This window comes from Xenopus laevis, chromosome 5S, assembly GCF_017654675.1.
Source record: "Xenopus laevis strain J_2021 chromosome 5S, Xenopus_laevis_v10.1, whole genome shotgun sequence".
Classification (NCBI taxonomy): domain Eukaryota; kingdom Metazoa; phylum Chordata; class Amphibia; order Anura; family Pipidae; genus Xenopus; species Xenopus laevis.
The window spans coordinates 102,526,570-102,551,682 of NC_054380.1; the positions used below are offsets into that span (position 1 = coordinate 102,526,570).

General features: G+C 41.1%; 1 protein-coding gene across 4 annotated transcripts in view; it reads right to left on the minus strand.

Annotated features, from left to right (window-relative positions):
- Positions 1-5,763: 5,763 nt before the first annotated feature.
- The window catches only part of schip1.S (schwannomin interacting protein 1 S homeolog), a 212,173-nt gene continuing 192,823 nt past the window's right edge, over positions 5,764-25,113 (minus strand). For 3 of the 4 annotated variants that reach the window (XM_018264559.2, XM_018264561.2, XM_018264562.2), the window contains 6 exons: positions 18,297-18,415; positions 17,652-17,769; positions 11,415-11,612; positions 9,753-9,876; positions 7,535-7,628; positions 5,764-6,389 (listed from right to left, as the gene is read on the minus strand). In XM_018264559.2, the coding sequence (XP_018120048.2) occupies positions 6,338-6,389; positions 7,535-7,628; positions 9,753-9,876; positions 11,415-11,612; positions 17,652-17,769; positions 18,297-18,415 (705 nt within the window). In that variant the 3' untranslated portion in view covers positions 5,764-6,337. 4 annotated transcript variants of the gene reach the window in all.

Sequence of the window (25,113 nt, forward strand, 5' to 3'; positions counted from 1 at the left end):
TACTTCGACCATCGAATGGGCTACTTGGACCTTCGACTTCGAGTTTTGCAGATGTTCAGTGTTTTGTCATTAGAATTTCCGGCAGTTCAGTTAGGGTGAAGTGCTACCTATGTCTGAGCAGTAGCAATCACTTCTATGTCACATTCAAACCTTCATATCAGAGGTCAGACTTAACAGGGAATTAGGAGGTTTACAAGGAAAGGCGCGGCTTCTTCTGGATCAGAGAAATGATCTTGCTGGAGATTTATTCAATGTCACTGAGCTAATCCAACATTTTAGAATAAATCTCATCACCAGACCAAACTGTGCAGTACAGGGGCAAGTTATGTCATGAGACTAGATGGAATCAACAGATATTAAAGGAGAATTAAAGTTTAACTAAAAAAGTAGGTTAGAAATGTTGTACATTATGTTTTAGGCTTCTGTACCAGACCAAGGTAATCACAGTCCTAAGATCTGTGCCTCCAAAGATGCCCCAGTAGCTCCCCATCTTCTTTTCTGCTGATTCACTGCACATGCTCTGTGCTGCTGTCACTTACTGAGCTTAGGGACCCACTCACAATAAACTGAATATACTGTATATAATATAAATGTCATAATATAAGGCTGATCAGAAAATAATTTAGATTGACAGGTAACCCTCAATTTCTGCTTGATGATTTCCGACGACCCCTAAAGCTTCACTTCTCAACAGCTGCTCCTTTTAGCTCCTAATAAAATCCAAGATGGGAAACAACTTTGAAGGCCTGGATCATTACTACTATAGAGATGCTGAACTTTTAGGCTGGTTCATTACGTCCAGTGTATAAAATATGGCATTTCTCCATTAAGGAGGCATACAATTTGAAGTAACCATGTTATGCAGTATAGGGCCAAAAGTATTAGTTATGTCTAAAATGATACCAAAACCCCCTTCTAAAATTGCATGTGCTCAGTTTGAAACACTCACTGTTCTTTATGCATTGGATGCAGTGGTGTAAGTTAGCTGTCATTGCACTCTGATCCATAGAAACATGGTTTATAGAGGGATAATTTGTACTGGGAATGCTATCTGCCTGAATGAATGGGCTAGGGCCTTTGGTTTCACTGAAAGCAAACCAGAACAAACGGTGTAGAATGATATTTTTGACAATTCTATGCTCCATCTGTGGGAACAGGATGGGGATGGGTTTTTTTTATGTGTCTGCATGTTAATGCCCCCTTGCATAAAGCAAAGTCAGTGTAAGACTTGTCTACTAAGTTGCTACTGAAAGAACGATTGATGGGTCTGTACAGAGTCCTGACATCAACCCAACTAAAGACCCGTGGGATCAATTGGACTGCTGTAAGAAAAGAACAGAGTGTCTGAGTTTATTAAAATGAATCTGCTCTCTTCCACGTACAGTAGCTGATCCACAAATAGCCATGACTTTACAACACTTTATGGACAACCCCAGCAGTTCCAATCCCTCATAACATGAGATACTGGTGCCCCCTTCTGATAAAGGGATAATTTCCATTAATCAGGAATGTGCCGGCATCACTTTATCATATTTTCTATGCTGTCACAGCTCCTACATTATCAGACATTACCTAGAAGATATGCAAAAGACAAAAGCATTCTTATATCGCCATCTACTGGTCACTGGAAGAAACTACTGCTTTTGGGGGTTCTCTGCTTTATCAAGGTATTTAAGGATAAAACTTATACATAACAATATTATTAAGAATTATATATTCACAATAATAAGGAAATTGGTTATTATTTACAGAATAACTGGTGATAACATTTTACTCTCATCCATAGGGCAAGCGGTAAGAACAAGGCTCTTTGCATGCAGAGTCTTTAATCTCTTTTTGTCATAATGCAGCCCCCTTATCATAATCAAAAGACTATTTTCAGATGCAAATACCCAACCCACAATCACATACACATTAAAATATACTTTTTCTGTAAATATATATATATATTTTTTTTAATTGCAGTGGAATAGCCTACAAAAATTTGACCTGTAGGTTGTAGCCTATAGCAATGGTAACACCTGTAACTGTATCATTATATGGAGTAACACTGGCTGGTTTGAAATAGAAAGGCAGGGACAAGCTAAAGAGTATGGACATTAAAGCTAGCCATCTGAGGCCCACTCAGAATCTATATATGCCTTATTGCCTCCTAGAGCTCAGTACCAAGAATAGGGAATGTACTGTACAGATTCAATTAGGGTTTAGGGTGATTTAGGGTCAGGGTCATAAATATAAACATTTTTGTATCAAAGGAAGCAAATTATCCTTCAGCATTGAGTTTTCTCATACAAGAAGTGTTTATTGATTAAATACAGTTGTGTTAAGAATAACAGCCGTGTGTTTAAAAAGAAAGTGAATAAAGCTCAAAATCCCTATTAAAGCTTTTATTTCCATACACACAAATGCTTTGGAAACACTGTACGTTCAATTCCTAATTAAAACATGTAGAAGTCATGTATCAAATTTGTGTTATTCCTTTACAGAAAGTAAAAAAAAGGGAATATTAGGCTGCAGTGTCTGCATTCTATTCAAACTCAAACATTCACTGTATAAATTGAAAAATGTTTCAAGATTTTCCTTTGAATCACTGAACTAATATTTAGTTGTATAATCAGTGTTTCTGAGAACTGCTGCACATCTGTGTTGTATGGAGTCCACCAACTTCTGGCACCTGTTACATTCCACAATTCTTCTGTATTTCTTGGTTTTGCTTCAGAAACAGCATTTTTGATGTCACCCCACAAGTTTTCTATTGGAATAAGGTCCAGGGATTGGGCTGGTCACTCCATAATGTCAATCTTGTTGGTCTGGAACCAAGATGTTGCTCATTTACTGGTCGTTGTCTTGTTGAAACATCATTTTCAAGGGCATTTCCTCTTCGGCATAAGGTAACATGGCCTCCAAGTATTTTGATGTATTGAAAATGATCCATGATCCCTGACATAGGCCCAACACCATAGTATGAGAAACATCCCCATATCATGATGCTTGTGCCACCATGTTTTCACACTGTACTGTGACTTGAATCCAGTGATAAAATGTCTGCAGCCCCTAGACCCAAAAAAAAACAATCTTGCTTTCATCAGTCCACAAGAGGCGTGATTTCACTTTAGTCAATGTGTTTCTTTGGCAAATTGTAACCTCTTCAGCATGTGTCTTTTTTTTTTTCAACAATGGGACTTTGCGGGGGCTTCTTGCCAATAGCTTGGCTTCACATAGTCGTCTTCTAATTATAACAGTATCACAGGTAACTTTTGACTTTCTTTGATCTTTTTGGAGCTGATCATTGGCTGAGTCTTTGCCATTTTGGCTATTCTTCAATCCATTGGAATGGTAGTTTTCCATTTTCTTCCGCATCTTTCAGGTTTTGGTTGCCATTTTAAGCATTTGAGATCATTTGAACTTTTTTTTTCACGTTTCTCCCTCTCCAATCAACCTTTTAAACAAAGTACGCTGTTCTTTTGAACAATGTCTGGAACGACTCGTTTTCAGAGAGAAATACACTATAACCAGCATGCATAACATTTGACACCTGTTTTTTCCAAGTGCAAGGGGTTCTAAAAAAGTAATGTGCGCTGATCACTTCCTAAGGATGCCCTTTATCCACTATTTGTTAGTGGGGTAAATGGTGTAAAGTGGAAATTTGACCTTCTTTCTGGAATAACGGTTCAGTGTATGCCTCAAGTAATCGCAATCATAAGCTAATTAATTTTTAAAGAACTTCATGCACAGTTAGTGGAAGCCAGATGTTCTCTCTTCTGTCTTAAACACAGAGGGTAATTAAAAAAACAAAACAAAATAACAGCTACAAGGTTCCTCTGCTTACAGTCCCCTAACAGAACATGCACTCTACAAGTCCTACCCACTCAGAAGCCATGTTCCAATATCTTGCACTGATGAGATCTAACAGGATCAAAACAGGTTGTCTGCAAGTTTGGATATATGGCTCTGAATGGGATATAAAGCAGTGATTTGCATGTCTCCACCCATAATGCTCTTTGGTATGACGGCAGTGCTTTGTGTATCACATGAGGCATGTTTTCAGAAGGCCTTACACTGCATGTCTTGAACTTGAAGTGTTCTTGCCTTCTTTTAGCCTGTCTCACACTAACCCAGGGGTCAACAACCTTTACTATCAAAAGAGCCATTTTGCCCCCTCTTCCACGAAAGAAAAATAGTCTGGAGCCACAAAACATAACACAGCTGATAAACTTTTAAAAGTTTTAACCTTTTTTTAATTTTAACTGTTACAACAACAGAATACAACAAACAGAAGTGCAGTGTGTATGTGTAGGGCTACTTTGAAATAAATTAAACACTGAATTGCCCTATTAAATGCTAGTGTTCTCATCTGTTTAATGTGACTTCTGTATCTGAAGCTCCATGCTGATCTTCCCTCTCTTGTCTTGAGTGTGACCGCGGTAAGGACCATAATGAATCATCTTGCTGCGGCTCCGTCTTGCCTGTCACTCCTGGGACGTCTATACAGCCCTTGCACCTGCTGGCGGCTTACCACCGTTAGTTTACCGCAGTGATACACTCAAGAATCCGCCAGCAGTTGTGAGGGCCGTATAGATGACGTGATAGGCAAAGCCGCAAGACCGAACCGCAGCAAACAGGATGAAGAGCCGCATTAGGCTCCGGAGCCGCGGGTTGCCTACCAATGCCCTAACCAGTATCACCTTTTCTTCATATGTTGGAGTCTTTAAAAAATAATCTAAATTCCATAAAGTGTACAGTTTACATTACTTGTATAATTATCTTGTGAACTGTAGTATGTCGACTGCATTGCAGATGGCGCTGTTGTTTCAAATACATTATAGTACAAGTTTAAAAGCTGCCAATGTGCACCGAGAAGCTAGTAGAAAAAAAATGAATAGAAATTGCAAAAATGCCTAGATGAGTATCTTGACAATTTTAAATGTGTTTATTTTACATTTCCTTTATGAAGAAAAATCACTTTTTTTCCAAACAAAATTTAAGTTGTACTTTTGTGAAAACATGGCGGATAGATGGTATTAAAGGATAAGAAAACCTTCAAAATAAGTGAATGTAAAATTGATGAGACTGCTATTCTAAGCACTTTCGTAATTTATATTCATTATTTATTTTATTTTCATTCCAAGATATTAAGAGATACATATACTGTTAACATGAATTAATTTTGTTACAACCGCACCACCTGCTGTTTATTTTCTGACCACCAAGTAGTCAATGAATGTTGTCAGGAAAAAGAGGCCTGGTCTGATGTTTTTCTGTTTAGGAAAGATTTGAGAAAGGTTCCTTTTTTCCTAACTAGAAGAACATCAGACCAGGCCTTTTTCTTTCTCCTGACAACTTCCCTGACTACTTGGTGGTCAGAAAATGACCAGCAGGTGGTGCTGTTGTAACAGAATTCATTCATGTTAACAGTATATGTATCCTTTAATATCTTGGAATTAAAAATAAACAATGAATGTAAATTACGAAAGTGCTTAGAATAGCCCCCTCGTCAATTTTACATTCACATTCAAGTAAACCACCATTAGCTTTCCCTAAGTATTGCTTGCAATACCAATGTAACTACCACACCCTGGGCTGTTCCGAGCAGGCCTGGAGTAGGAGTTCAAATAGGCTTTGGCATTTCAAGGACACAGAGGTTCAAAAAGCCCCCACCAGCCCCTAAATAGTGACTGCCACTTACAGCATTCTGTATGGCAATTACCAGAATCCAGGCCTGGTTCTGAGTGGTAGTAAAATAACAACAGAAAGACGCTCCCATACGAAACAAATGTTTAAAGTTTATTTTACATATTTATACATAAAACTTTGAAAGTGACTTCTTTTTCCCAATCCAATTGAATAATATAATCGCACATTTAAAAATGGAAGTCAATTATCAACATTCACAAAATGTTGAAAACTGGTTGACTTTTACAATATACCGAGCGCTACGACGTTACAATGAGGCAGGCATGTAGTTGTCGACTTCTTTAGCACTGTCGATAACGTTTGTGTTTGGACTACAGAAAGTAAAATACTGATCAACGTAAAATCTCCAAAACCAAAAAAATAAAAATCTGTAACTATTCTCTCTCTTATTGTATAATCTGTAATGGCATAAGTACTGTACATATAGTCATAGTATCTTAATAAAATGCCTAATATTTAGTGTCACGAGTAAAAAGTTAAAATAAATTAGGAAGCACAGGCCGCGTCACTGGACGTAAAGCTTTAGACATTATCAAAGACTAACACTGGTTTTCCTTGTGAATCTTCTTTAGCATTGGCGTTTTGACAACCACAAAAGCAAAATAAAGTTTAGCTTTTTTTTTTCCGCTAATGGCTTTGTGCTTTATTTTGTAGGCATCTTCTCTGCCATGTGCTTCTGCTGACTTTCAGCATGTCTGTAGGAGGGAAATAAAAAGGATTTTAGCGAGAAAGGCAAAGCTTTCTGTTGGCTTATTTTACAGGATTATATGATTAGGGCTAGCACAGGTCACTAAATCATGGACAAGGAAGATTAGCCTGTATATTCTTTTCGATGCTAGGAAGAATGGTTCATCTCATTCAGCTCCTTTTCTCCTTCTCTACAGAGCACAAGCTCCAACTAAAAGAGGTAAACCACTGCTGTTACTGCTGCGCTGTGCATTTATGTCTAATGTGATTTGTCAGGGCAGCAGAGATGTGCTCTAAAGGTGGCCATACATGGAGAGATACGCTCGTTTGGTGATGTCGCCAAACGAGCAGATCTCTCTCCGATATGCCCACCTTGAGGTGGGTAATATCGGGCTGATCCGATCGTGGGCCCTAGGGCCCAACGATCGGATCCTAACAAATGGGAACGGGCGGTCAGATCACGGGACCGCATCAACGAACAGATGCGGCCGTGATCCGACGGGTTTTTTTGTCCCATCCGATCTAGATCTGGCCGACTTTCGGCCAAATCTTGATCAGGGAAGCCCGTCGGGGGCCCCCATACACGGGCCAATAAGCTGCCGACTCTGTCTGTCAGCAGCTTTTATCGGCCCGTGTATGGCCACCTTAACACAATCCCACAGCCAATGTCATTCTTAAAGTGAGCACTATGGGGTTTGTGTAGATTATATCCTGCAGCTATAAAGGTTGTGCACCTATATAAGTACTTTGCTTGGGGGTCTGGAATGTAAAGTACACCTGCAGATCTCAAGAGTCTATCAAAAAACGACATAGTGAGTCAGGCAAGCAATGCTCGGAGAGCAGCTGTTTCTTGGTAAATAGTAAATATGCCTGTAAGAACCATAAGGCACAGAAAGAGTTTTAAAAGTAATTTGACTATGTAGAGAAATGTCAAATACATGGATGTACAACTCACACCCCTCAAGCTGCGGCTGAATTCTCAGTTTATTGCCATAAGGCAGAGAGGGAATATTACCTTGGGCACAAGTGTACAGCACTTTATTATGGGTAGCAAAATGTCCCTGTAAGAGCTGTAATTCTATTTCTTTAAACTCGAAATTCAATACTTTCCAGTGCAAAGAGCCCTTGAAGAACTAAGCTGGTAAAAGATTACCTAGTCAAGTCTTCAATGTCTACAAGCATCGCGTCTTGTTCCATGTGCAATTCATCACGAATGAGAAGAAGCTGGACAAGTTCTTCATTCAAGCCTGAAATAAAAGTTAAAAATCAATGCCCCATAACAAACATCTGTTACAATGGACCTGGATGGTGTTGATAAAATTAAATACTGCAGAGCTGTCAAATAAGGCAGTATAAACATGACTAACTTCACAATGAGTTGTCCATTTACTAGGCTGTGCATCAGCCCAAAATGACAGCCTACCTGACCTGTAGTTGTAATGGGTTCAGCCAGATATCGGCCAAGTTTGAGAATTCTTTCAGGGACTGCATGGGATATTACTTTCATTATTCTTTAAGGACCAGTGATGTAAAAAGGCCTTTCAACAGAGATTTACTCATCAGTCTTATGTATTTTCAAACAGATGGCTCAGTATACTAGTAAAAGGTAAATTATGCATCATTCCAATAAAATACAGTTGTGTTCAGAATAACAGCAGTGTGTTTATAAAAAGTCAATAAAGATCAAACTCCTTATAATAGATTTTATTTGCACTGAAATTTTACACACAAATGCATTGGGAACATTGCGCATTCTATTCCAAATCAAAACATGAAGAAAAATGTATCGCATTTGTGTTATTCCTTTACAGAAAGTGAAGAAAAGGGAATATTACGCTGTTCCAAAAAATAGCAGTGTCTGCAATCTTCTTTATAAACTCAATCATTTACTGTATCAACTGAAAAATGTTTCAAGATTTTGCTTTCCTGAACTAATATTTAGTGTTTCTGAGATCTGCTGCACATCTGTGTTACATGGAGTCCACCAACTTCTGGCATCTGTTACATTCCACAATTCTTCTGTAATTCTTGGTTTTGTCTCAGAAAACTTGTGGGGTGACATCAAAAATGCTGTTTCTATTGGATTAAGGTCTGGGAATTGGGCTGGCCACTCCATAACATCAATCACGTTGGCTTGGAACCAAGATGTTGCTCTTTACTTTTGTGTTTGTGGTTTTTTGTGTTTGTGGTTTTTGTCTAGTTAAAACATAAGGCAACATGATTTCAAGTATTTTGATGTATTGAAACTGATCCACGATCCCTGATAAATAGACCTAACACCATAGTATGAAAATCATCCCCATAACATGATTCTTGTGCCACCATGTTTCACTGTCTTCACACTGTACTGAGGCTTGAATTCAGCGTTAGGGGTCAGTCTGATAAACTGTCTGCAGCCCCTAGACTCAAAAAGAACAATCTTGCTTTCACCAGTCCACAAAATTTCTCTTTACACCAGTCAATGTGTTAATTGGCAAATTGTAAACTCTTCAGTACATCTTCTTTTCAACAATGGGACTTTGCGGGGGCTTCTTGCTGATAGCTTGGCTTCACATAGGCATCTTCTAATTGTAACAGTATCACAGATAACTTTAGACCTTCTTTGATCTTCCTGGAGCTTTACCATCGTGGCTATTCTTCTATCCATTTGAATGGTAGTTTTCCAATTTCTTCCACGACTTTCAGGTTTTGGTTGCCATTTTGAGATCATTTTAACTGAGCAGCCTATCATATGTTTCCCCCTCTCCAATCAACTTTTTAATAAAAGTACACTGTTCTTCTGAACAATGTCTGAAACAACTCAATTTAATCAGATTTTTCTCAGAGAGAAATGCACTATAACTAATATTTGCTCCTTCCTTCCTTAAATAAGGGCCAGAATTGACACCTGTTTTTTTCACAGAATGAATGATGTCACTAAATAAACTCCACACTGCTATTATTTGGAACGAGCTTTTAATATTTTGAACACTGCTATTATTTGGAACAAGCCTCAATTAATGATTTAATTACACATAATCAGCTGCATACATGTCATCACTTGGGTATGTTTTCTATTACTCTACTACACCTATGAGTAAATTATTTGCCATGTAGAAATATCAATTCTACCAAAAACAGTGATCGATCAGGTTAAGTGGTGCTGCTATTATTCTGAACACACTGCACTTTGCTCTTTGATGAAGAAGTTCATGTATTATACTTCTCCAGCTATCCCTTGTTAAGCCACAACAGCTGTATGAATGTGAGGCTGTAAAATGAATAATACAGGGCATTTTCGTAGCATTTTCTGCCATGTGGATTCTTTCTGGGCTTACTGTGAAATCTAATTAGAATAGTCACTGAGCAATGTGCATGAATGATTTACTTACTTTCTATTTGAGAGTGGAGGTCATTGACTATCACTTGTAGCTGCCCAATAGTCATGTCTCTCAGATCAGTAGGTTTCAAACTTCTCTTCATCAAGCATTCACTAATATGAGGCATATGTGGCAGCTAAAAAACAAAAAAAACTTGTCATTCACTGATCAACAACCACTTTATAAAAAAACAAATACCATAAAATGAGCTCAATCTCTTATTTATTTTGACATTATGTAGTCAATATTTCCTATGTCCATATTTAATTACATAATTAATAGCACATATGAACAAAAGGCAGAACTTATTATGACCAGCAGGGGGGAGCATTTGATCAGTGTTTCAGTGGAAGTCGCTAATTCTAAAGGAAATTTTGACCAGTGATGTACGTACGGTACTCGGCAGCAAAACAAGAAAATACTTGAACAGTGACTATGATAATTACTCAATTACCACATGAAAAAAAACCCAACATCTGATGTAACAAAAACCCTTATGAAGACACTGATGAAAGGAGAATAACTATTGGCTATACTGTATACTTGTTCATTCTTGCTCTGCTGTTTTTCTACAGCTCTATGTAATATCTTTGACGTTTTATAGACACACAGCAATACAAAGTAAAAACACAAATGATTTTGACACAGGGCTATAGGCCAGACACAGTCCAAAATCATTATGGCCCTTATATTGCTTATTAAAGGGGTTGTTCACCTCCAAACACTTTTTCCAGTTTAGTTGTTTTCAGCCAGTTCTACAGAAATAAAAACTTTTTACAATTACTTTATATTTTCAATTTGTGATCATTTTTCTAATACTGAAGTGTAAAGTTACATTTTTCACCGCCTAAAGCGGGGGGGGGGGGGAGTTTACATCTCTTTAACTGTATTAAATTGATACATTTAGTTGATACATTTGTTATCTTTAGCCCTGCTGTGTAGAGTACTGTGCGGAACCAATTTCTAAGACCCGGCCCAACCCAAGCCCGCAGCCTGTGACCTGAACCGTAACACGCATATTTACCCACTTTGATCCGCTACTCGACCTGGACCCGCAACTGCCTTATTCGCAACCCAACCCACAACTTGCCAACCACCACAAAACAGGAAGTGATGGTGCTGCAAACCGGAAGTGACATCATCAAAAGTGGACGGGGACAGAAACAAGTTTTGTAAAACTTTAAAAGGAGTAAAATATAGACAATATTACATAAGATAAGAAATTTAGATGAGACCCACAACCTGACCTGCAGACCCGCGGGTATAACTGCACCTGAAAATCCTCACCCTCATTCCGCAGGGTGCCCGCTTTTTTTGCGGGTAACTCACAGGTACCCGACCGGCTGCAGGACTCTACTGCTGAGCAGAATCCCTGAGCTTTATTAAAGGCAGCTGTTAGAATTGATACAATTGTTGCTTAAATCCCCAGATACTGCTGAGAAATGCATCAACTAATGTAGCCACCAAATGTATCCAGGTGTTCACCTGGAGAGAGACACACGAACATTAAACTTTAAACTTCAATTCTGGAAAAACGATAAAACATAAAAGATCTGAAAAAGTGCTTGGCAGGTGAACAACCCCTTTAATATCAGAATTTTAATGTAATTGGGCTCCTTAATGCTAGTAATAAGTCAAAGAGTGCAAGCTCTATATATATAACTGGTAACTTACAAGGTCTGCTACAGGAGACTTTTTCCTGTTCTGCTTTTCCACTTCCACCTGCATTTTGGCCATTGGTTTAACCATTGCCAGTGCCATTTTCGCTTCTGCTTGTAGTTTCTTTTGTCTGGAGATGAAATCCATGTCTTCAATGGACTCAGACTCTTCCTCAGTAGTATCTCTGTCTGAATAGGAAGAACTCTGTTTGCTCTACAGGGAAAAGGAAAAGCAATTCACTCGTTAGAGTTGCACAATAGCAGGATCACACAACGGCAGTCTAGCGACATAGAAAACTGCACCAATCGCTGCAGTCTGATTTCAACCTTAAAGGAACAGCTCAGTGAAAAATTAAAAACTGGGTAAATAGGCTGTGTAAAAATGTTTCTAATATAGTTAGTTAGCTGCCTTTCAATTCTCTAACTTTAAGTTAGTCAGTGTAAGGGCCCGAAGGCGCAGCAGTAGAAGTTGCAGACCAAAGAGGAGACAAACACCGGGTTCGAAGTACAAAAGGTTTATCCAAAAGAGTAGTCAAGGTACAGGCAGTAATTCAGTTCAGGCGGCAAACAACGGAGTCAAGAAAGCAGGCAAGGATCGGTACACAGAATATCAGAAATCAGAAATCACACCCAGGAACACAAGTCAATGGAACCTATAATTGGGCAAAGAAGAAAAGGGCAATGGGGTTTAAATAGTCCAAGGCTTGGCGCCAAATGTTGACGCGCTGGCGTCAGACGCAGACGCCAGCGTCCCCACGCTGACGTCCTGACGCCGGTGCCCGATTCTGACGCCGGCGTCCGTTCCGTCGCCGGCGACCAATCCCAGACCGAGAAGACGCTGATGTCACAGGGCAGCGCCCAGCAGGAGCCATGCGGTGGGGCAGGAGGTCGCCATCTTGGACGCCATCTTGGGTAAGAATAGTAGTTTCCATTACAGTACCCCCTTCCCTAGGGGGGGCCTCAGGACCACCGGGACCAGGACGAGAAGGAAACTGTTTGTGGAACCTGCGGACAAGGATGGGGGCATGAACATCAGACTTCTTCACCCAGGAGCATTCCTCAGGACCAAAACCCTTCCATTCAATGAGATATTGGAGAGCACCCCTGGAAAGGCGAGAGTCTAAGATTCGGTTAACTTCGAACTCCAAGGAATCATTGATGACAACAGGAGCTGTGGAAGAAGAAGAAGGAGACTGCAGGTTTAAGAAGAGACACATGAAACACATTAGGGATCCTCATTTTGGGTGGGAGAAGAAGACGGACAGCCACTGGATTGATGACCTCAATGATGGGAAAGGGACCGATGAACTTGGGACCAAGTTTAGGAGAGGGAATCTTAAGACGAATATTTCGAGTGGATAACCAAACCTTATCACCAAGAGAGTAATTTGGCGAAGCAATCCTCTTTTTGTCGGCAAATTTCTTTTGGGAAGAAGAACTCTTTCCCAAATTAGCGGCCGTGGCATGCCAGATGGCCATCATATGGGCTGCTTGATCATTGGCGGCAGGCACGTTGGTAAGTAGGAGGTCCTGAGGAAAAGCCAAAGGGTTTAAACCATAAACACAGAAGAATGGAGATTTCTGGGAAGAAGAATGAAGGGAATTGTTGTGGGCAAATTCTGCCCATGGAAGGAGGTCCGACCAATCATCCTGACACAAGGACACATGACAGCGCAGAAATTGTTCTAACGCTTGATTGACACGTTCAGCGGCTCCGTTGGACTGAGGATGGTAGGCGGAAGAAAATTGTAGAGAAATATTCAAGGCTTTGCACAGAGACCTCCAAAACTTAGACACAAATTGAGGTCCACGATCAGACACGATTTCAGCAGGAAAGCCATGAAGACGAAAAATATGTTTAATGAAGAGTTCAGAAAGTTCCGGGGCAGATGGTAGTTTGCGGAGAGGAGTGAAATGAGCCATCTTACTAAATCGGTCGATCACCACCCAGATGACAGTGTGGCCGGAAGAACTTGGAAGATCGACAATAAAGTCCATGGAAAGATGAGTCCAAGGTCTAGAAGGAATGGGTAAAGGTAACAAAAAACCCTTTGGGGGAGAATGTCCGGACTTGGAAACGGCACAGGTGGAACAAGAAGAAACAATGTCTTTAACATCCTTTCTTAAAGATGGCCACCAAAGCAGACGAGACAAAAGTTCAGTGGTTTTTTTAATCCCAGGATGACCGGCCTGTTTAGAATTGTGGGACTGAGACAAAATGGCAGGACGAAATTCAGGAGGAACAAAAGCTAGACCCAGGGGAGTCTCTTCAGGAGCAGAAGCTTGAGCGGAAAGTAGTTGCGGAGCACAGGCAGGAAACAAGGCTGCGATGAGCTTGGAAGAAGGAACAACAGGTTCAGGGTCTTCGGAGCCAGAATCCTCAGGAATAAAGCTTCTGGATAGTGCATCGGCCTTCCTGTTTCTGGACCCAGGACGAAAAGTAATGACAAAATTAAAACGAGAAAAGAAAAGTGCCCACCTGGCTTGCCGGGGATTGAGGCGTTTGAGGGACTGAATAAATTCGAGGTTCTTGTGATCAGTAAAGATTGTTACCGGAACAGCAGATCCCTCTAATAAGTGTCTCCATTCTTCTAAGGCCAACTTAACCGCAAGCAGCTCCCGGTTGCCAACGTCGTAGTTTTGTTCTGGGGCAGAAAATTTTTTGGAAAGAAAAGCACATGGATGAAGTTTACCATCAGAAGAAGACCTTTGAGATAACACGGCTCCAGCACCGATGTCCGAGGCGTCGACTTCGATGAAGAATGGTTGAAGAGGCTCAGGGTGTCTAAGAATTGGAGCGGAGGAAAACGCTTCCTTGAGAGACTTGAAGGCTTCCAAAGCTTGAGGGGGCCAGTGTTGAGGTTTGTTTCCACCACGGATCAGGGCAAGAATTGGAGAAAGTCTGGAAGAAAAGTTTTTAATGAACTGTCTGTAGTAATTTGCGAAGCCAACAAACCTTTGAACAGCTTTGACGCTGGTAGGAAGACGCCAGTCCAGGATTGCGGAGACTTTGGCCGGATCCATCTTGAAGCCAAGAGAAGAAATAATATAACCCAGAAAAGGAATAGAAGAGACTTCAAAGATGCACTTTTCCAACTTAGCGTAAAGATGATTTTTTCTCAGTCTGGATAGAACTTCACGTACTTGGTTGCGATGCTCTTGGAGGTCCTTAGAAAAAATAAGAATGTCATCCAAATAGACAACCACACACTGCCCCAATAAATCACGAAAAATGTCATTAACGAATTCCTGGAAGACCGCAGGGGCATTACAGAGACCAAAAGGCATGACCAGATATTCATAATGACCATCACGAGTATTGAAGGCGGTCTTCCACTCATCCCCCTCACGAATCCGAATGAGGTTGTAGGCCCCACGAAGATCCAACTTAGTAAACAGGCTGGCACCCCTGAGTTGATCGAACAGTTCAGAAATGAGAGGAAGAGGGTACCTGTTTTTAATGGTGATTTTATTAAGTCCTCTGTAGTCAATGCAGGGCCGCAAGCTACCATCCTTTTTTTCGACAAAGAAGAACCCCGCTCCTGCAGGGGAGATGGAAGGACGAATAAATCCTCTCTGAAGATTCTCCTGAATATAGGACTTCATAGCAGAAGTCTCCGAGGGGGAAAGTGGATAGGTGCGGCCACGAGGAGGCATGGAACCGGATAAAAGTTCAATAGGGCAGTCGTATGGACGATGAGGTGGAAGATTCTCGGCAGAACTTTTATTGAAGACATCGGAAAATGCTTGATAAGCAGATGGAAGAAAAGGTTTTGAAGACACAGAAGAAATTTTAACGACAGGAACAGCGGGTAAACAGTTCTGTAAACAAAATGGGCTCCACCTGGAAACTTGTGTAGAAGCCCAATCAATGACAGGATTATGGAGGCACAACCAGGGTAGACCTAAAACAACTGGAGTGGAGGGGCAATCGATAAGAAAAAAGGACAGTCTTTCCAAATGCATGGTGCCCACCTTGAAAGAGAGTTCTTGGGTAGTTTGCGAGATGACAGCGGAAGACAAGGGACGATCATCTATCGCCAGGACTCGGAGCGGACTTGCCAAAGACTGGAGAGGAATGGAATGTTTGACAGCGAATACTCGGTCCATGAAATTTCCAGCTGCGCCCGAATCAAGGAAGGCCTGAGAAGAGATCTTTTTGGAACCGAACTGGATCTGCACTGGGAGGAGGAAACGTTGAGCTGAAGAACGGGGAGAATGACAAATTCCACCCAGGTAAGTCTCCCCAAACTTACCTAGGTTTTGGCGTTTCCCGGCTTCACTGGGCATTCATGAGCAAAGTGAGCTTTGCCCCCGCAGTAGAGACATAACCCCGCCGCCCTTCTCCGATTCTTCTCCTGTTCGGAAAGACGAGCCCGTCCAATCTGCATCGGTTCCTCTGCTGGTAGAGAAGAGGAAGAAGCAGAAGCCGCAGGAGGTGGAGAGGGCGAGATGTGAGCAGGATCGTAGAGCAAGGGTCTCTGAAAACGGGGGGCCAGGATAGGCTGGAATCGTGAATTCCTCTTAGAGCGTTCGCGATCAAGTTCGATCTGGAATTCCCTCTGGCGGGTATCTACTTTCACGGCCAATGCGACCAGGTCCTCCATCTGGAGGGAATCTCTCGGGACACCAGGTCGTTCTTAATCCGAATAGCTAACCCATTGTAGAAGGCTGCATGGTAACCGTCGTTGTTCCAAGACGTCTCCGCCACCAGGGTGCGAAATTCGATAGCATACTCGGAGACCGAGCGGACACCTTGTTGAAGCTGGAAAAGCCTGGCGGAGGAAGAAGTGGCACGGCCCGGAGCATCAAACACCGTACGGAGTTCTTGAACGAATGCTCTGGCGTTATCAATCAGAGGATCCTCCTTTTCCCAAAAGGGTGATGCCCACTCCAAAGCCTTTCCCTGCAGACGGGTGATTATATAACCCACTTTGGCACGTTCAGAAACGAACTGACCTGGCAGCAGGGCGAACTGAATCTCGCACTGGTTGATGAAGCCCCTGCACGCTTCTGGATCACCGCTAAAAAGAGGTGGAGCAGGGATACGAGGTTCAGAAACCTGGAGTGGGATAGGAATAGCCGGAGCAGGCACGATCGCAGGAGCCGCGGGTGACAGAGCTGTCAGCTTCTCCAGAATTGCCTCCAGAGCCTGGCCGAAATGGGATTGCTGGGCTTCATAGGTTTTCATCCGCGAAGCCAATCCACGAATGGCCCCTCCTACATCGAGAGGTGCTTGGGCCTCCTCCGAAGGGTCCATGGCCCAATTATACTGTAAGGGCCCGAAGGCGCAGCAGTAGAAGTTGCGGACCAAAGAGGAGACAAACACCGGGTTCGAAGTACAAAAGGTTTATCCAAAAGAGTAGTCAAGGTACAGGCAGTAATTCAGTTCAGGCGGCAAACAACGGAGTCAAGAAAGCAGGCAAGGATCGGTACACAGAATATCAGAAATCAGAAATCACACCCAGGAACACAAGTCAATGGAACCTATAATTGGGCAAAGAAGAAAAGGGCAATGGGGTTTAAATAGTCCAAGGCTTGGCGCCAAATGTTGACGCGCTGGCGTCAGACGCAGACGCCAGCGTCCCCACGCTGACGTCCTGACGCCGGCGCCCGATTCTGACGCCGGCGTCCGTTCCGTCGCCGGCGACCAATCCCAGACCGAGAAGACGCTGATGTCACAGGGCAGCGCCCAGCAGGAGCCATGCGGTGGGGCAGGAGGTCGCCATCTTGGACGCCATCTTGGGTAAGAATAGTAGTTTCCATTACAGTCAGTGACTGGAAGGGGGCTCACATGGGACATAACTGTTCAGTGAGTTTGCAATAGATCCTCAGCATTCAGCAACAGTTATGACCCATGTTGCCCCATTCAAGTCACTGATTACTGCCTGGTAACCAATCAGTGGAAAGCAAGAGAGCTGGTATGAAGGGACAGATTTATTGCTTAAAAAATATCAAGCAGGGCACTATTTACCCCATTAAAAACTATTTTTTTCTGATTCCTTCATTTTATATGTATGACTAGTACAACCACTTATTGTGGCAGAGCCCTGGGTGCAGGAGAAAGACTATATGGTGGTTAAGAATGAAGGGAAGTCTATCAGGGACTCTTTCTTCTGGTATATTAGTGATACCCAGCTCAAAGGGTGTATAATGAATACCTTTAATAGGGTACAATAATGTTAATCAACAGAAAATAGTCTAGACAATGCGCCAATGGTGTAGTGAGATGCAGTCAGATCAGTGGACTTACCATTGGAGATAAAGGAGTGTCCAGACTTGTTTCTGTTTTGCTGTCATCAGCATCACTGTCCTTGTCACTGCCACTGTCATTTACAAAACAGATCTGCAGGTTCATCCCACTTTGTAGTCTGCATAATGAAAAATAACACATGGGTATGATAAATACTAGGGAAGATCAGGCCCAGAATCAGGCCAAATATTTACGAGTGGGTTGTGAATTGCATAACGTTTGCATTGGAACATTTACACAGGGCATTACAATAAATCAGATCAATCCGTTAGTGATGTGCAGGCAGACCCAATACCTGAGAGTCGAGCGAGTTCGGGCCAACCTTGCACGATCTTTTCCGGGTCGTGGATTGAGCTCTTCCTACTGCTCTCCCCGCCCGCGACCTTCCAAATGCAGGCTTCCGACTTCCGGGTTGAGTTTTTATAGACGTTTGCTTCTCGCCCCACCCCGCCCCTTTTGTGACGTCATCAGCAGGGTGGGTCGTTGTGGGTCTATATAAGAGACCCGGAAGTCAGGCTCTGGCAGGCGCGGGTGGTGGGAGGTCGGGTTGCGGAATAGCCTGACACGCACATCACTACAACCCGTGATTTAAAGCACCAAAATTCAAAAAGAAATTACAAGAGAGAGAGAGAGCTAAATCAGTACCTGGATGATAGACTTGGTTTGCCACTCTTGCTAAAACTGGTGTATAAGCCAGGGCCATCATCAAAGAAACTCCCAAATGCAAGCTTCTGCCTGATCGATTCCCTTTCATTCTTCTGAGCCTAAACGTAAAATAGAAACATTCAATAACATTGAAAGAGGCAGCATGGAATACACAGCGTAGTGCTCAAAATAGACACAAAGGGGACTGAGAGCTTCATTTCTGATTCAGCCTCTACATATTTACAATCATACCAAAAGAGCACACGTTGCCAAGCTACATAACAGCAAACTGATTAGGTGTCAGAAAATGAGTCCAGGAAGTCATCTTTTCCTTACGTATGTAAATGCTCAATCTTGATTTTATATGTTCCATAAAGATATACTGACATTCATTCGCTAACTCACAATCAGCTTTTTTTTTTTAGTAGCAAACAGCGAGATATTTGCTTTCATTACCCTTATTGAAGTTAATAAAAGACAAGTGGGCATTAGTTATCATGGGGTACTGCCCTGGTGCAAACTGCAACGGATATATGGAAAGGAGCTTCCCAATGGGATTCATGAAGAATTTCATTTTTTCTTTTTTTTTTTTAAAGTTAAACTTTGCCTTGGATAATGTCACAGTACTCTGACTTCTTAATGATGTATATGATATGTCACATAATGTGGGCTAAAGGTGGCCATACACGGGCAGATTAAAGCTGCCGATATCGGTCCTTTAGACTGATTTGGCAATTTATCTGCCCATGTGTAGGGGCTCCCGAAGGGTCCTCCCAATCGATATCAGGCCAAAAATCGGGCAGATATCGATATCGGTCAAGTTTGATTTTTTTTTGTACGATCCGGTACCACATCGGCTACTTGATGTGGCCCTGCGACCCATCGGAGCCCATTCATAGGATTGTAATGCGATTGTTCAGCCCCAGGGCCGAAAGTTCGGATTCATCCAATATCGCCAAGCCGTTAGTGGGCATATCGGTTTAAGATCCGCTCATTTGGCGAACTTGCAGCCTTTAATGCTTTCTAGGGATTAACATTTCCACCCACTGATCCGCACTGCTCTGAGATACCTGGTATTATAAACTATATTTCAGAGACTGACGGAAAGAAATTCTGTACCATTCTATCTATAGGCTAGGAAACTTCAGGGCTTTATATTTGGTCTGAACATCACACTTCACCATGGCCACCCTTTTAAAACCAAATGCTCCATATCATGTGACTTCTGGATGTGGCCCTTTATCTACAATTCCCAGCACCACCCATCAAGTATATCTAGTTCATCTAATGCTAAATAGTCATACAAATTACATATATCTGATCTAATTTTAGGATGTACAGAAGCCTGGCCAATACACATATTCCCACACATTCTTAGCATTTAAACATATCTTCAGCCAGCTCATGCTAACTATATAGCATTGCATGAATTTACATTAATTTATATTTCCTACCCATACAAGAATAATGAAGCACATAGCAAATAACTGCATGGCATATGAATATTTCACTGAAAGCCAAGCCTGATAACTATTCATACCATGCAATTCTACTCCTTTTATAAATGCAGTTATAAATTGCTGCAGTCTGGAAGAGTGTAACCCCATTTTAAAAAAAGCTGGGGCACTGAAAAATGTGAATAAAAAGAGAATGGGATAATTTGAACATTATATAGAGGCATGGGATTTGTTATCCAAAATGCTCCGAACCTGGGGTTTTCCGAATAATGGATCTTTCAGTAATTTGGATCTCCATACCTTAAGTCTACTAGAAAATCATTTAAATATTGAATTAAAAAAAAAATGATATAAAATAGGCTATTTTTTTGCCAATAAGAATTAATAATATCTTCGTTTGGATCGAGAACAAGGTACTGTTATATTGTTACAGAGGAAAAATGAAATATTTTTAAAAATGTGGATTATTGGATTATAATGAAGCAGTGTCGGACAGGGACACCAGGGGCCCACCCAAAAACCTTGGACCGGGGGCCCACTCTCAGTACTTTTATTATTATTCTCCTCACTCAACCTCTAATCTCCTAGTCTCTATTCTTTACATACATTAATCTATTATTCCATATATTTAGCCTCTTTGTTCTCAAAGAAATAGGAAATGGCCATGAAATAGGCCAAATCTTTAGCAGCACAAGGGCCCCCTGAGACCTGGGCCCACTGGGAGTTTTCCTGGTGTCCCGGTGGGCCAGTCTGACACTGTAATGAAGTCTGTGGGAGATTGACTTTCTGTAATTCAGAGCTTTCTGGATAACAGATCCCACACCTGTATATCCTATACTGCATTTTAAATAGTATAGTGTAATACAGTGTCACCAACTGTAACCTAAAGCACTTTAATACCCCTCTGAATTGTGTCTGTATGTTATCCTCCCATATAGACTGTAAACCCTACAGGGTAGGGTCCTCCATCCTTTTGTCTCCTTGAAATTGAGCACTTAATCTGTATTGTAATAATATTTTATATTTATGTGAATTGTATTTCTAATAATGTACTTATTGTTACTGATTAATGCAGCGACCCCTTGTTTGTTACTACTAATTTATTATTTTGCTGTACAGTGCTTTGCCCTCGAGGAGCGCTAAACAAATAATGATGTGTTTGATGCCACCAACACATTTCCAGAAAGTTGAAAAAAAGCCACTGAGCCACAAAGTTGTTGAATTCATTAGCAGGCCCTTGTTACTCAGTCTGGGGACAACGAGCAGTTTATTCAAATCATATTACTACGTGTGTCTTTAGTGACTTACTATTTTCAGAGCAGCCCTCTCCATGAAATGAGAAACTTCACATGAGCAGATTTACAGAGCTGTTCTGGAGAAATGTAACTGGTTTAACGATAGTAACTAATGAATCTATATGGCTGATCTGTAAGAATCAGCTTAAAGGGGTTGTTCCCCTTTGAATTAACTTTTAGCATGATCTGATATTCTGAGAAAATTTGCAACTGGTTTTCATTTTTTTAATTATTTGTGATTATTTGGTTTTTATTCAGAAGCTCTCCAGTTAGCAATTTCAGCAGGAGAGGGCCTGAACAGAAAGATGAGCAGTAAAAAGTAACAAAAACAATACATTTGTAGCCTTACAGAGCATTTGTATTTTTAGATGTGGTCAGTGACCCCCCATTTTAAAAGATGGAAAAAGTCAGAAGAAAAAGGCAAATAATTCAAAAATTATGAAGTGCATTTGAATAGTTGCTTAGAACTGGCCATTCTATAGCATACTAAAAGCTAACTTAAAGGAAAACTATACCCCCCAAACAATGTAGGTCTCTATAAAAAGATATTGCATAAAATAAACCATTTTCATAATAATATACTTTTCTAGTAGTATGTGCCATTGGGTAATCATAAATAGAAAATTGGCATTTTAAAAAAATAAGGGCCGCCCCCTGGGATCGTAGGATTCACTGTACTCACAAACATACCAACAAACCATACATGTAAGGTCACATGAGCCAATTAACAGACAGAGTTGTGTCTTTTGCTTCAACACTTCTTCCTGTTACAGTTAGAGTTGAAGTATTTCTGGTCAGGTGATCTCTGAGACAGCACAGAGAATATCACGAAATGGGGGCTCAAGGCAAGAGATGTAAAAGGGCAATATTTACTTAAATATATATTCCAGTTTGGTAAGATTCTTTAATATGCCACTTAATATGATATGAACTATTTGTTGCTTAAGTGTTCATTTTGGGGGTATCGTTTTCCTTTAAAGGCGAACCAACCCTTTAAAGCTGCACCCATCTAAAGCTGGCCATAGAACTAGTACAAATTGTAGATATCTTTATGCCACATATAAGTCAGTTTTATCTTAAAATGCATCATGTGCAATGCCCTGTCCTGTGTAGTGTTAGTGAAAGGAAGTTTTCTGTAGTTCCATTATTAGGGCTGTCGACAGGCATGAACAGAACATTATAGAGAGGTAACCAAATTGTTGTATGACAACAATGTTTATTGGCTACTGTATGACCATCTTAAACACCATCTCTGTATCTAGCCAGTTAGATCAACTGTCCTATGTTTTGGCTTTTCAAACAAAGTTAACATTTCTGCTCACTTTGAGGGGGAAAGGGGGAGCCAATTTGTTAAGAGATCAGACAGCCCTCCTATACTCGTAAGGCATCTTCGGGCGACTTCGGAATACGAAGCACCGCGTGTACCATGCTGCAGGCGATTTTTCATTATACCTGGCGGAAGACAGGGGGAAGCCATTCGGGGAGATTAGTCGCCCCAAAGAAGAGGCGATTAGTCGCCAGGGGACTAAATCTCCCCGAATCGCCAGGTGTGCCCTTACCCTAACCCATAGAATAGTGGCCCTGCAGCAACCCTTGCATAACCCTAGCTGGCAGAGGATAAAGGTATTAAATTCCCTTTGTTCCCCAATATAAAAAGTTACGGATCATTTAAAACGTAAGTCAATTGTGAAAGCTCTCAGGTAAGAACTTGCTGTCAAATTAATTTTTTTTTTTAAAGCATTTATAACTTTAATTGGGTATTTTAGTATACATATTAAAAATGTAAGCTCATAAGAATATGTATCCCATTTATTTTAAAATGTTTTAAGTAATCGAGTTTAAAATGGAAAAATCAGATGCATTTTCCATTTGCTCTTCAGTCATATGGTCCTGATCCCTATGCTCATTTTCTTTATGCTTCTATCATTATGGACGGATGCATTAGCAGAGCACAATAGAAAGCTTGCCACTGGCAAAAGATGGCTAAATGCAAGTCATCATAACAATTAGTTACGCTGTTATCTTCTATTATTGTACATGGTGTATTGCTGGTTAATCTGTAAATATATAATCCCCCTTTATGTAAGTGAAATTGTCTCCACTTATCATTCACTGAGATAATGTCAGTAAATGAATTCAGGAATAAAAGATTAGAGCGGCAATCAGGGTCCCACTGGTTTTGAGTGCCCCAGCCTAGGAGAATTCCCACCACTCCACCAGTCCATCTCTTTTGCCTTACATTTGACCATGTAAACATTTAAATAATCCAGCAACATGCTGTGAGTGACATTTACAGCAATTTCATGTATTCCTTGCAAACTGGAGCCCATTTGTGGTGGCATAATGCTACGGATCAACAGTTACACCTTAACCAAATCTATGAAGAAATACTAAAATTGCATATGTTCCACTGCAGATTAGGTTGATTTAGTAATTCCTAATATAACTATGCAATTGGGAGTATGAACTCAGTCTCCTAGAAGCTAATGCTTGGCTCTATGTGGAATGACTCCTTTATCGTTCATGCTCTTAAAATTAGAGTGAAAGTACTACAAACCAGCCATGCGTAAAACAGCAATTGAATCCAGCCTTAGTCTGTGAGAAATGTGCCACAATCCCACTTCGCTGTAGATACTCTTATCATCGGAAAATAAAATTACATACCGAACACAATGCAGCCCAGCAGCCACGTTAATGGCAAAGCAAAATAGATAGAATAAGGAATAGGAGTAAGTATTTTAGTTATTGCACTCTGACACAATGTTGGTATAAATATATACAACTATATACACACAACTACAGAACCAAACATAATGCATTATAAGGAGGGATGAAAGAAAACACATTCGTGCTATGTCTCTAGAACTAAATGTTCCACTTGCTCCTTCTTATATTTCCACTGATAGAACATTCCTTGTGTCTCCAAGAGATATGTATAAATGTGGCTATAGACGCACAGATAATATGGTACGAAACAAATTTTCGTAGGATATTCGTTGTATGGTGGGAAAAGAGCCGACCGATATCGGCAGAAGGCTCGTCGATTGGGCTGGATGGAAAATTTTGATCGGGTGCCTTTGAAGGAACCTGAACATCGGTCATTGTTAGTGCTGAATCATTAGATACAGGTAGAATCTTTTCCAAGAAAGATCGTAATTGTTATGTCTATGGCCACCTTAAGGCTGAGCTTGTACAAAAGATTAAGAATAGGTAGTGAATGAGAGGGAACGCTGCCAGAAGGTGCAAAAAAAGGGGGGGGGGAGGAGTAGTTAGTGAGGTACAGAAGAGATACAATTTAACCCTCTGTCCCAATATTAACTTCCAGATTAGAGCACCTCTCTTTTTTATTAAAGGAGAAGGAACTGCATATTTAATTGGGGTGCCAAAAGTTAGGCACCCCTGAAATGATTATATATACTTACCTCACATCCCTGTCCAGTGCTCCTATCAGGAGATAACGGCACCGGTACCGGGGTTCTTCCAGCGAACACCGCGGATCGATCAGCTTCCGTTTTCTTCTTTCTTCAAATTTCCCGGAGCAGATGCATGCACATTAGAAGGAAATAGCGGATTTCTTCGTTAAAGTTCGGCTTTTTGCGATACTGCTCATGCACACCCACGCGAAGAAAGAAGAATCCGGAAGACAATCAATCGCTCTGTGGTGCTTGAACCCCAGGACCAGTGCAGTTTTCTGCTGATAGGAGCACTGGCCCATGGTGTGAGCTAAATACTGTGTATATAATCACTTGCGGTGCCTAATTTTTGGCACCCCCAAGTAAAGAGCGACTTTCCTTTTCCTTTAAAGGAAAACTAAACCCCCAGAACAATGTAGGTCACTAAAAATATATTGTATAAAACAGCTCATGTGTAAAACCCTGCTTCATGTTAATAAACCATTTTCATAATAGTATACTTTTTAGTAGCATGTGCCATTGGGTAATCATAAATAGAAAATTGCCATTTTAAAAAATAAGGGCTGCCCCCTGGGATCGTATGATTCAAGGTGACACAAACACACCATACATGCTAGGTCACATGAGCCAATTAACAGACAGAGTTCTGTTT